Source organism: Dipodomys spectabilis, unplaced genomic scaffold (assembly GCF_019054845.1).
Source record: "Dipodomys spectabilis isolate Male_0828 unplaced genomic scaffold, ASM1905484v1 ptg000366l, whole genome shotgun sequence".
Classification (NCBI taxonomy): Eukaryota; Metazoa; Chordata; class Mammalia; order Rodentia; family Heteromyidae; genus Dipodomys; species Dipodomys spectabilis.
The window spans coordinates 1,684,601-1,697,908 of NW_024871043.1; the positions used below are offsets into that span (position 1 = coordinate 1,684,601).

At 51.0% G+C, this 13,308-nt stretch overlaps 1 protein-coding gene across 1 annotated transcript; it reads right to left on the reverse strand.

Annotated features, from left to right (window-relative positions):
- Nucleotides 1-8,378: 8,378 nt before the first annotated feature.
- Nucleotides 8,379-12,352, reverse strand: Cdipt (CDP-diacylglycerol--inositol 3-phosphatidyltransferase). Its single transcript, XM_042666776.1, has 6 exons — nt 11,935-12,352; nt 11,705-11,839; nt 10,932-11,085; nt 10,231-10,312; nt 9,491-9,572; nt 8,379-9,341 (listed from the first exon to the last, which is right to left on the reverse strand). Exons 1-6 carry the CDS (start codon nt 11,975-11,977, stop codon nt 9,196-9,198), a joined length of 642 nt encoding a protein of 213 aa, XP_042522710.1. The 5' UTR covers nt 11,978-12,352; the 3' UTR covers nt 8,379-9,195.
- Nucleotides 12,353-13,308: the final 956 nt, after the last annotated feature.

Here is a 13,308-nt window from a genome sequence, read left to right on the forward strand (position 1 = left end):
AATTGGAGATAAGAGTCTCATGGTCTTTTGATTCCTTGGCTGTTTTTGAATCAGGATCCTCAGATCTCAGCTAGCTGGGATTACAGGCATTAGCCAGAGGCACCAAGTTTGGCCAGGTGACTCTTAAGAGTCTAATCCTTTTAGCCCACCCAACTTCCTATTCGAAGCTCCCCTCTGGTGCCACCTGCTGGCCATGTCAGCAACCTGCAGCACCAGCAGATATGCCAAGGCTGCATATAGGCACCTGTACTCAACCTCCTCCGTTGAAGATGTTAGACTCTGAAGCAAGATAGGACTCAGGGGCAGGTGCAAGGAGGAGGGGGCCTCTTCCTAAGCTACCTCACAACCACTAAGGGGCCCTTATTGGCTAGCAGAATTCAGGTGCAGCCAATCTAGGTACAAGTGGAAGATCAAGAAGGCTTTGGGTGGCTGGGAGTGTGGCTTAGTGGTAGAGAGCTTGCCTAGCATATATGAGGTCCTGGGTTCGATGCCTCAGTACCACCTACACAGAAAAAGCTGAAAGTGGTGCTGTGGCTCAAGTGGTAGAATGCTGGCCTTGAGCAAAAGAAGCTCAAGGACAGTGCCCAGGCCCTGAGTTCAAGCTCCAGCACTGGCCAGGAGGAGAGGAAGAGGAGGAGGAGGAGGAGGAGGAGGAGGAGGAAGTGGCAGCGGGTTTGGACTAGGTGGATCTGTAGGTTCTGGGCCTGACCAATCTACTGCAAAAATTAAGGAAAAAAAAAAAAAAAAAAAGATCCTAGAGGAAGCCAGTAATCGTAGCTACTCAGGAAGCTGAGGTCTGAGGATCCTGGTGCAAAGTCAGCCTGTGCAGGAAAGTCCATGAGACTCTTATCTCCAACGAACCACCAGAAAACTGGATGTGGGGCTTCGCCTCAAAGTGGTAGAGTACTAGCCTTGAGCAAAAAAGCTCAGGGACAGTGCCTAGGTCCTGAGTTCGAGCCCCACAACAACAAAAGTCTTAGTAGTGGTGAAGAGAAAAACTTGGACTCACTTGCTGTGTGTTAGAGAGGGGACTTCTCTGGTATCTCATTCTCTCCTCGTGTGTGTGTGTGTGTGTGTGTGTGTGTGTGTGTGTGTGTGCACATGCGCATATGCACATGCGCGTGCGCACACACATGCTGATTGATACTTGGGCTTGAATTTAGGGCCTGGGCTCTGTCCCTTTTTTGCTCAAGGCTGATGCTCCACCGCTTGAGTCACAGCTCCACTTCCAGCTTCTTACTGGTTAATTGGAGGTAAGAGTCTCACAGATTTTCTTGCTTGGGCTGGCTTCGAACCAAGATCCTCAGATCTCAATGTTCTGAGTAGCTAGGATGACAGGCGTGAGCCCAGATGCTCACTCAGCTTCTGTGATCTCTCTTTCCATCAGTCAAATGGGCCAGTGGGTCCCCTGTTGGGTAGGCTTGGTATAAACTAGAAATGCAATGAGGACTCTTTTCATAGTCTATTTCTTTTCCTCCACTGGGGTCTGAGCTCAAGAGCTTTGTTTCTTTCCAGGTTGAAGTGCAATGTGTGTGGTCAGTGGCTTCAGTCGAGTCTGAGCAAGCTGAGGTCTGTATTTAGCTCATGGCACTGGGTGGTGCTGGCTCCTGGTAGAATAGGCAAATGAGTCAGCCCCTGCCTGAGCTCGCCATCTTCTCTCCAGAGAGCTAATTAATTTAAAGTTCTTCATCTAGTGCCTGGCACCTATTAAGTGCTGCTATGTCAGTGCTGTGGATGTACCCAAGGCCCCTGGGGACTGCATTGTGGCTCCTGTGATCATCCCTTGACTGCTTGCCATTGTCGATAAATATACTTCTGACACCTTAACTCAAGGCCTCAGAAATTGTTGATGCTCACCACCTTCCATCAGCAGCCCCACCGCTGTCCATGCCAGCCTTAACGTTTCCATTCTGTGATCTTTCTGCGTAATTCATCTTCTGCTCCTCCTTGAGGATTAATCAGAAAAGAACCATATTGTTGCTTTTGTTTTGTTTTATTTTTTCAATTATAGGGCTTGAACAGCCTGGGCACTGTCCCTGATCTCTTTTGCTCAAGGCTAGTGTGCTACCCCTTTGAGCCACAGCTCCACTTCTGGTTTTCTCATAGTTCATTGGAGAAAAGAGTCCCATAGGCTTCACTGCCCAGAGTTTGGCTTTGAACCTCCATCCCAGATCTCAGCCTCCTAAGCCAGCATTACAGGTGCAAACCAGGCATAAGCCACCAGGGCCCAGCTGGTTTTTGTTGCTTTTTTTCGGGGGGGAGGGGGAGGCAGGGTATGCTGGTATTGGGGCTTGAACTCCAGACCTTACACTCTCATTTGACTTTTTCGCTCAAGACTGGCTCTCCACCACTTGAGCCCCACTTCTTTTAAAGATATTTTTTGGGGGGGTCTGGTCGTGGGGCCTGAACTCTGGGCCTGGGCATTGTCCTCAGCTCTTCAGGTCAAGGCTAGCTCTCTACCACTTGAGCCACAGCGCCACTTCCAGCTTTTTTCTTTTTTGCTGAGGAATCGAACCCAGGGCCTCAGGCATGCAAGGCAAGCGCTCTACCACTGAGCCACCTTCCCAACCCCTTGAGCCCCACTTCTACTTGCTACCTTTTTCTGGCTAATGGGAGATAGTCTCATCTGTCAGAGCTGACTTCAAACACTGATCCTCAGATCAAAGCCTCCTGAGTAGCTAGAATTTACAAATGGGAGCCACTAGTGTCTGGCTTTGGTTGTTGGTGTTGTTTTTTTGAGATCAGGTCTCCTACATAGCCCAGGCTAGCCTCCAACTCATCCTCCTCCTGCCTCTGCCTCCCAAGTGTTGGGATTATAGGTTGGGACCACCCACAGCTTCCCATCCCTTATTACTACTTTCCCTTCCTGGGCCTTCCATTCCCCGCCCCCCCCCCCCCCCCCACTCCAGCTGCTCTAGGCTGGAGGAGGGAACACCCCACAGGGCTGGCAGCTCTCCTTTTAGGCTCCTAGCCACCAACTCCCAAGGAGGCCTACCTCTTGTCTCTGACTGCTTCTCTCTCTTAAAGGAGATGTCCTCCCTTCAAAACAACTGTTCACACCTCCTTCCTCTCACCCTCCTCTTCCCCCTGCCTACTTTTTCTCACCTCTTGGAGAAAATAGAAGCAAATTGGGCAGGAAGGCTCCTTTCTTCCCCAAAGCAAATTCACAGACTTGGACATTTGGCCCCTGTCCTCAATCCATTTCCCAAGTGCCTGTCAGCCATTTCTTCCTCTCTCCAGAACTTGTCATCAGGATGTAATACTCACACTGTACTACTCTGTGCCTATAATTTAAAAAAACACAGGCAGATACTACCTGAGCCCGGCTTCCTTTCTAACACTACCTCTCCTCTCTTTACGTCTGCACAACCAAATTCTTCCAGGTTAGCCAAGCACTGGGGGCTCATGACTGTAACTCTAGCTACAAAAAAGGCTGAGATCTGAGGATTGTGGTTTGAAGCCAAACCAGGAGAGAAAAGTGCATGAAGACTCCGATTGCCAATGAATGACCCCAAACCAGAAGTGAAGTTGTGGCTCAAGTGATAGAGCTCCAGCCTTGAGTAAAAAAAAAAAAAAAAGCTGACACAGGTGGCTCACACCTATAATCCTAACTAGTCAGGAGGCTGAGATCTGAGGATCGTGGTTCAAGGCCAGCCCAGGCAGAAAAGTCCATGAAACTCTTTATCTCCAATGAACCACCAGAAAACTGGAAGTGGCGCTATGGCTCAAGTGGTAGAGCGCTCGCCTTGAGCTGAAGAGCTCAGAGACAGCGCCCAGGCTGAGTTTAAGCCCCACAACTGCTCCCCCCACCCCCAAAAGTGCAAGGGAAAATGCAAGGCCCTGAGTTCAAGCCCTAGTTCCAGCACTAAAAAAACAAAAGGAAAACAAAACAAAACACTTTTTTGTTTGTGTGTGTTTTGTTTTATAGATTTCTCCAGAATTCTCTGTTCCCATTCCTCCTTTCTCATTAGCTCTTCAAACCACTCCAATTTCCAATGACCACCTCTTAGTTTATGGACATGGTGTCATCAGTCACTACTCCAAGTTCTTTTTTTTTTGGGGGGGGGGTCCGGTCATGGGGCCTGAACTCTGGGCCTGGGCGCTGTCCCTCAGCTCTTCAGCTCAAGGCTAGCGCTCTACCACTTGAGCCACAGCGCCACTTCCGGCTTTTTTCTTTTTGCTTATGTGGTGCTGAGGAATCGAACCCAGGGCCTCAGGCATGCAAGGCAAGTGCTCTACCACTGAGCCACCTTCCCAGCCCCCTACTCCAAGTTCTTAGGTCAGCCTCTCCTGTCATTCCCCACACATGGTGGCCATTTTTCTCCTGCCCTGAGCCCTTGGCATCACCTGCTCTTCATTTCTTTTCCTCAGTCCTTGGTCAGTTCCAACTTTTCTGCTGACGGACTTCCAAGTACATTCCTCCAGCCTGCCCTCATCCCTGAGCTCTAGATTGATTTCCAATCTATGGTGTCATATCTCCACATGCATCTAGGCCTCGTGCATGTGACCTACTCTAGCCAATGCAAGAGGAAGTGACATCATCCCTGAATTCAGGGCCAGGGTGCTATGCCTGAGGTAGTCTGTTTTTGTTTGTTTTCCTCAAGGCTACAGTTCTACCACTTAATCCTCAGCTCTACTTCTGGCTCTTGCATGCTTTATTGGAGATAAGAGTCTCACGGACTTTCCTTCCCTGAGCTGGCTTTGAATCCAGATCCTCAGATCTCAGCCTCCTGAGTAGCTAGAATTACAGGTGTGAGCCACCAGCGCCTGACTTCCCTCCCTTTCTGGGAGATGAGCAGCTGTGTTTTCTCACAGAGACTAAGCAATCAGCCTGGGTCCCAGAAAGAATATGGCCTGAAACAACCCCAACTGACCCACAAAAGACACATAATAGGAGTGAGAAAGAAATATTTGCGGTATAAAGCAAGGGAGACATGGGGCGGGGGGTTGTTACCACCACCTAGCCTAGCCTGACTACTACACGTAATTCACAGGATTGGAAGATGCATTAGTGGACAAGGGAAATTAGTCCAGATTATTTGCATAAAGGTGGGGGCAGATGAGGGAGAGAGGTCTACTTCAGTGATAATAGGCCAAGTTACTAATACAATCTTCTTTTATTTTTTTTTTATTTTGCCAGTTCTGGGGTTTGAATTCAGACTAGGCACTGTTCCTAAGCTTCCTTTTGCTCAAGGCAAGCACTCTACGACTTGAGCCACAGCTCCCCTGCCAGCTTTTTCCCAGTATTTTAATGGAGATGAGTCTCACAGACTTTCCTGTCCAGGATGGCTTCAAACCATAACCCTCAGATCTCAGCTTTCTGAGTAGCTAGGATTACAGGTGTGAGTCACTGGTGGCCAGCCTTATTATTTTTTAGTGCCAGTCCTAGGGCATGAACTCAGGTCCTGAGCATGATTTCTGAGCTTTTTTACTCTACCACTTGAGCTACAGTTCTACTTCCAGCTTTTTGCTAGTTAACTAGAGATGAGTGTCATGAACATTCCTTTCTGCATTGGCTTTGAATTTTTTTGTTTTATTTTATTTTTATTTTTATTTTTTTGGTCGTGGGGCCTGAACTCTGGGCCTGGGCGCTGTCCCTCAGCTCTTCAGCTCAAGGCTAGCGCTCTACCACTGGAGCCACAGCGCCACTTCCAGCTTTTTCTGCTTATGTGGTGCTGAGGACTCAAACCCAGGGCCTCATGCATGCAAGGCAAGCACTCTACCACTGAGCCACCTTCCTAGCCCTATTGGCTTTGAATCTTAATCCTCAGATCCAAGCCTCCTAAGTAGCTAAGATTGCAAGCATGAGCTATCAGTGGCCCTACTTATTTACTATTTATTTTTTGATGGCAGCTGAGTTTGCACTCAGGGCCTCTGGAATGCTAGCAGGGACATTCTTAGGTGAGCCAAGCCTCAGGTATTAGTTATACCACATTTAGAGAATAATGACAAGAAAGAGATCGTCCTCATTCAGTACAGACGCAATTTCTTTTCTTTTTTGGTCGGTCGTGGGGCTTGAACTCTGGGCTTGGGCACTGTCCCTGAGCTGGTCAACTCAAGGCTAGCACTCTACCACTTGAGCCACAGCACCACTTCCTGTGTTCTGGAAGTTCATTGGAGAGAAGAGTCTCACAGATGTTCCTGCCTAGGCTGGCTTTGAACCTCGATCCTCAGATCTCAGCCTCCTGAGTAGCTAGGATGACTGGCGTGAGCCACTGGCACCCAGCTCTTCTTTTTAAAATCACATATATATCACAGGACTCATAAAGAGACTACTGATGTCACTATAAATAGAGCTAAAGAGCCCAGGCGCCAGTCTGGTCTATGGAAGCCAGGAGCACAGAGGACTTCCTGCCCCGGGGGCTGTGCCAAGTGCTGGAGGACCCAGCTGGCTAGACAGCATCACACAGCCTGCCACCTCCTCTGGAAGCTGGCAGGGAGAGCCCAGCACCTCTACAACACAACTCATCTTTGTGTGGCATCCATATCTTCCTCAAACACAAATCTCCACATAAAGATTCAACGTCCATCCTCTAAGGGCTTCTGAAAATAGGTGTGGGATTGAGACAGGATAGATAAGGAGACAGAGAAATAACTATTTTCAACAAACATACAAAAAGCCAGACTTAGAAGTTAAAACTAGGCAAGTAAACCAGTCATCAGTGGCTCACGCCTGTAGTCCTAGGTACTCAAGAGGCTGAGATCTGAGGATCATTGGTGCCAAGCCAGCCCAGGTAGGAAAGTCCATGAGACTCTTATCTCCAATTAACACCCAAACAGCTGCAAGTGGATCTGTAGTTGAAGTGGTTGAGCACTATCCTAGAGCAAAAGAAACTCAGGGACAGTGCCTAGGCCCTGTGTTCAAGTCTCAGGATGGACAGTATTGGCACACAATGAAGCATCTCTCTCTCCACCCCGCCCTACATTTTTAGAAATACTCCGGTTAAGCAACCTCAGCCCTTGTGTCTGGCATGAGAAGAATCCAGGCAAGACTCCAATACAGTGTAAATGATGATAGTTTATAGACCAGAAATATGGAAGATAAAAAGACTTTGTGGCGCACCTGTATCACGGGGAAAGATAGCACTTCAGCCTGTCTTCCAAGGTACAAAGACTGACCTTCCATTAAATAGGGAGAACTTAGGGCAGGGAAGGAAGCACAGAACAGAACAAGTAACAGGCAGGCGATCTAATACTCCATTGTCTCAGGAATGCTCAAGTGGGACCTTGTTAAAGAATTGTCTATGCCTGGCAGCCGGGCCAGTCTTTGCTGGGTTCCAAGATGGCTGCCAAAATGACTGCAGAAGAGAACAGCCCAGAAGCCTTATGCCCTTCCCCACTGGCCTACGGGGCACAATCATGATCCTGAAAGTAGGGGTTTACTGAATTACATTTGAACTCTAGAGCAAGGTTTTACTGACCAGTATAGGCTGAGCTAAAGATCCTTCTAGGAAGTATTAGTTGATCTGCCTTGGGCTAGAACGACATAAATCACTGATTCTTATGTGGGAGTAGAATTCTTAAAAATAAAAAAAAAAATCTTGTGAAGCCTGGCACCCGTGGCTCATACCTGTCATCCTAGCTACTCAGAAGGCTGAGATCTGAGGATCACGGTTCAAAGCCAGCCCAGGCAGGAACATCTGTGAGACTTTTTTTTTTTTGCCAGTCCTGCGAATTGAACTCAAGGCCTGGGCACTGTACCTGAGCTTCTTTTGTTCAATACTTGAGCCATAGCACCACTTCTGGCTTTTCTCTGTTTATGTGGTACTGAGGAATCTAACCTAGGGCTTCATGCATGCTAGGCAAGCACTCTACCACTAAGCCACCTTCTGAGCCCATCTGTGAGACTCACCTCCAATAAACCACCAGAAAACCAGAAGTAATGCTGTGGCTCAAGTGGTAGAGCACTCGCCTTGAGCTGAAGAGCTCAGGGACAGTGCCCAGGCCCAGAGTTCAAGCCCCACAACCAACAATAACAACAAAAAAATCTTGTGACTTTTTTTTTTTACTTTATTTCCCACATGGTATGATAATCTGTAAATTAATTACAATGCTTTCTTTTCTCAGAATACCTATGATGTGGGGCTGGGAGGGTGGTTCAGTGGTAGAGCGCTTGCCTCGCATGCATGAGGCCCTGGGTTCGATTCCTCAGCACCACATAAACAGAAAAAGCCAGAAGTGGCACCGTGGCTCAAGTGGTAGAGTGCTAGCTTTGAGCTAAAGAGCTGAGGGACAGTCCCTAGGCCGAGTTCAAGCCCCATGGCTGACAAAAAAAGAATACCTATGCTCTAATCCTCCATGTTAGATTTACCTTTGCATTTAGTAGTCCCTTACTCATGGCTAACTACATCACAAGGACCACACTCTGAGAAACCAACTGATCGTTTCAGGAAGATTTATTGAGCAGCTACTATATGCCAGGTTGGTCTTTCATTCTAGCCATGGAGAAAGGAGCATGAAGTTTACATTCTCCTTGGGGTAGTAGCCAGCCAGGGACATAAAGCAGGTGGGAAGAGAGGATGTGACATGAGCTTGGGAGGCAGGAAGGGCCTTCTCTTTGAGGCCACTATGGAAGAACAAGCAGGAGCCCAACAGCAGACTGGGAGAAAAGCATCTGGGTAGATTTGCCAGTTGTTCCCCAAGTCCCTCTCAACCCAAGAATGCCCCAAAGGAAACCAACTCAGAAGAATAAAAGCTCCCACCTTTATTATGGGGGCTTCCAGAGCTGGACAGAAGATTGCTGCAGGAATGGATTTAGATGGCCCTGACCCTTTTCCTGGACATAGAACCCAGGCTTTCTCTCTGTGGCCAAGTTGGCTCTACACCATCTTTCTTCATGCAAGTATCCCTAAAATCCTGGGCCAGGCCAGACCCCAAGGCTGAGCTGGCAGGGTGATCGGATGGCAGACAGGCCTCTCGGAGCTCCAGTTGTTCGTGTGAGACCTGCTGAGTTGCCTTCCTTGATCTGTAGCTTAGGTCTTTGGGGTTGTAGGCATGAGCCCAGCACTCAGGGTTACAGAGAACGTGACACCACCAAAGAGAGGCTGACCCCCATCCCAGCAGGTTGAAGAACACATTAGGAAGACATGAGACTGGGACCTCCTAGAAAGGGGAGGGGGGAGCCGTGTGGCCCAGCGAGATGCCCAGGCAGGTGGGCAGGTAGGAACTGGAGGTTCGGGGTGGGGGATGGGGGGGTCACTTCTTCTTGGCACGATCTGCTGCATCCAGGGCAGCCATGTTGCGGGCAGCTGTGATGAGGTGGATCACGCTGATGACTGACTTGAGAAAGGCGATGGGGGCCGTGATCCAGAGACCCAACCGGAAAAGGCCCACGGAGCCGACTGGGGGGGTGAGGGAGAGAGGGGCCAGCATCAGGGAGAGAGAAAGAATCAGACCATGGAATCAAGGCTCAGAAACCAACACCTTTGTCTCCCCAGGCAGGGTGGGGACCTCTTCCCCCCTTCCAGCCTAAGCCCCTCTCTCCTCTTACCTAAGGGTCCCTCGGAGAAACTGAACAGGTAGAGGAGGCAGTAGAAGAGTTCGTTCCCAGCACACAGGGTGAAGAGTGCAGGCTGCACACATAAAGCTGTTTAAGGGAAAAGCAGGGACCGGCACCACCCCACATCTACACCCCAACAAGGCCTGTACCCCTGGGGGAGGGAGGGAGGGCGGGGACAATGTCCTTAGCAGCAGGTTAAAATTCACACTCTGGCCATGAGCTAGTGGCTCACACCTGTTACCCGAGCTACTCAGGAGGCTGAGATTTGAGGATCAGGGTTCAAAGCCAGCCTGGGCAGGAAAGGCTGTGAGAGTCTTATCTGCGGAAAAAGTACTCAGAAAAATCAGGAACACTGTGGCTTAAGGGGTACAGTGCTAGCCTTGAGCATGAAGAGGTTCAGGGACAGTGCCCAGGCTCTGAGTTCAAGCCTCAGGACCAGCAAAAAAAAAAAAAAAAAATCCACACTCTGTTCCTTCTGGCTTATTCCCTTTGCTCTCCAGCCATAGCTCCTCCCCTGGGGTATGCAGGGGCCCTTTGGGCAAGTATTCATTTAGGCACCAATACCTTATTCCACCATGCACCAGCCCACAGGCTGCTCCTTTCTGTTCTCTGCTACTGCACCCTCCCGACCTGGTTCCAGGGTGCAGCCCAGAACCTTCCATCACTGAGTGTGATGGGGAAGAGCAGGAAACACTTACTCTGGAGCAGGGGGAGGGGCAGGAAACACTTACTCTGGAGGTGTAGTAGATACGAAGCACCGGATTCCCAGAAAGGTCAATCATCTTGTGACTCTCACTGCCTCGGACCACAGAACTTAGGGAGAAAATGCATGAGTTTGCATTGCTACTAGACTCCACCCTAACCCTACCATGAGTCCTATGGGCTGGTAGTAGGTACCAGGAGCGGGTCCCAGGACTGCTTCCATTCTACAGCTGGAAAACAGGGATGCAATTGAAAGCCACACAATTCCCTAGGTGGGAGCAGAGTCAGGATTCGATGTTCCATTCAGAAGCGCCCCCCCACTGCCTCCCATTTGGAATTCTACATCATCTATTGGCACTGTGGCTCACACCTGTAATCCTAGCTATTCAGAAGGCTGAGATCTGAGAACCACAATTCAAAGCCAGCCAGGGCAGGAAAGTCCAGGAGACTCTTATATCCAATTATCTTGCCCTCCATAAAAAGCCAGAAGTGGAGCTATAGCACAGGTGGTAGAGCGCCAGGCGCTGAGTTCAAGCCCCAAGACTGGCATCAAGAAAAACAAAACAACCCAAAAATGTCCTGGGAAATTTCCTAATGCCAACTATAAAAAATATGGCAGAACCGATTCAGAGAGATCGGCCATGCATCCACAAAACAGAACGATCCGATCCCCTCCCACCGGTTACTTCAATTTAATGGGTCAGTAGGTGCCCACAGAAACAAAGCAGACCTGTGCAGATGCAGCCAATGACTGGCCACATCCAAGCTCATGCTGAGCTGGAAGAGAAGCGTGGCTCGAGGGTACAGCAGAGCCAGGTTGACCAATAAACACATGGTAGAACAGCGGTCTGTCAACATGTCCAGCATGGCCCCAAACCGGGTTCCTAAAAAATGAACAAAAACAAAAAAGAATCCAGTAGTACTTGGTGTGTTGTTCTGGTGCTCGGTTGAAATGTCCACAATCTACCCACAGCTGTCAGATGGGCAAGGCCAGGACATGGAGTAGGGAGTGGGAGGGAGCAGTTCTAAACTCCAAAACCAAATCCAGGGCAAGGCCAGGCCAGGTAAGCCTCACAAAGAAGTCTCAGAAGTCTTAGCTGGAGAGCAGATTAATGGCTCTGTCAACTCTCTGGAAGTCACTGGCTTCCCTCCCCACCCCCATCTCAATCTGCCTTCTGGAATGTGACCTCCGTCCAGCCTGGGTTCAGGACACAGGAGGCCCTAGCAAAACACCTGTTGAATGGGATTATTTCCGAGAGACCTCATGGCATGGCCAGGGTCCTGTCCAGACTCAGTAAATCCACATCCCTCACAAGCAGGGCATTCCCAAGAGTTTAGTTGCATCCCTTCTGCTACAAACTCTGCCCATTCTGTGTTTCTCTTTCTTTCTTTTTGACAGAGAGGGGGGAGGACGGAGCTGTCAGGACTCTGAGGTTCTGGGGTGGAGAGAGGAACAGGGGAGTTGTTGGGTCTCAGGGCTGGCCGGTAGGAGGTAGCCGTCACCTTGATTAAGGGCTCGAGCTGCGTGTCCATCGAAAGCGTCCAGAAGTCCGCTGAGCAGATAGAAGGAGGAGGCCGTGAGCGGGCAGCAGGGCATGAAGTAGAAAGAAATGATGGCGAAGACGATCCGAGCATAACCTTGGTTGAGAGATCAGGAGAAACAGCACGGGATCAGAGAAGCCTGCTCAAGGCCCGCGGCTCCCCCACCCTCGGGACTTGGGGGGCGCACTCACCGATGAGGTTAGGCACGAAAAGGAAGATGTTTTCTCCGGGCATTGCGGTGGTCCCCTTGTGGCCCAGGGCCAGCTCTGGAGGTGCTAATGTGCTCCCAGTCCCGCCTGCTCGGCCTCACCCTCCACCCCGGCGCATGGGCCCCGACAGCGGCGCTCCGGACCCCTCGGACCTCGTCCGGCTCCAGATGTGAAAGCTGCCAGCAGGCCGGAGCATGGGCGGCTCAGAGGTGCGCGAGGCGCCAGGGGCTCGCCCCCCCGCCCTGGCGATGGACAGCGCCTCGCCCCCTAGCAACGATCCCTGCAGCTCCAGCGGGGCTCGGCTTCCGCGCACCCACTCCCTCGCCCCGCTTCGTGGAAAAGAAAAAAGAAAAAGGAAAAGTGGAGAAGGGAGAAAAGAAGCCTAGAGATTAAAAAAAAAAAAAAAAGTCTGCGGCTCCTTTAAGACCTGCCTGCTTCCTTTTCCTTTCTCTGCCTCCGCCCCCTTTACAGCGGCTCGTACCAAAAATCCAGAGAGGAGGGGAGGGAACCAAACAACCCTGGAGCCAGGCAAAGGAAAGAACTGAAAAGGGGAGGAGCGAAGGAGAAGGAGACGCAAATAGAAACCTCTAATTTGATGGTTTCGGAGGTCACAATGTCGTAGAGACGAAGCTGAGGCGGGAAGGTTCCACCCTCCTGAGTCTTCGCCTCCCCCAGACGCGAGGCTACTTGGTACAGTCCGCATTTTCTTTTCCCCGCCCCCTGAGCCTCAGACCGAGTTTGCTCCGGCCGGCAGGGAAGTGGCGGCTAGAGAGTCCGCCGAGCGCTGGGGGCGGGGCTGCTTCTGGCCTCGGGGGCCCCTAGTGGCGGGAGGATTAGATCCCAGACTCCACCCTGCGTCATCTCCCGCTTCAGGGTCCCCAGCTGGCCGTCCCCGCCTCCGAGGAGGCCAGGTCTGGAAGGGGAGGCGGGCGGAGCACACGGGGCATGCTCGGAAAACGCCCCGGCTTTGATTCTAGAACCTCTGAGCTCCTAGCAACCGGGCGGTAGAACCCCTCGCAAACATTAGGCTTTTATAGTAATCGGAGCGCCGCCGTCCTGGTTACCCCTCTCTTCAACTCCCCCCCCCATTCCCAGTTCTGATTTCCCCCTCCCTTCCCCCTCCCCCGACCCAAAATCAGGGTCCCCCCCCCCCCCCCCCCCCCCCGTCTACCTCTCTTGTCTCCCCCCCTCCTGCCTAGTAGCCCAAGATCCCGACCCGTTTTCCAGGTCGGGGCAGCAGATTGGCTGCCAAAGTCTTGGGAAGGATCTTGGCAGGGGGAGGAGGTCACTGTGGGGAGTCCCCTCGCCCCCCAAAAGTATAAGGCATCAGTCCAACCCCCCCCCCCCCCCCCCCGC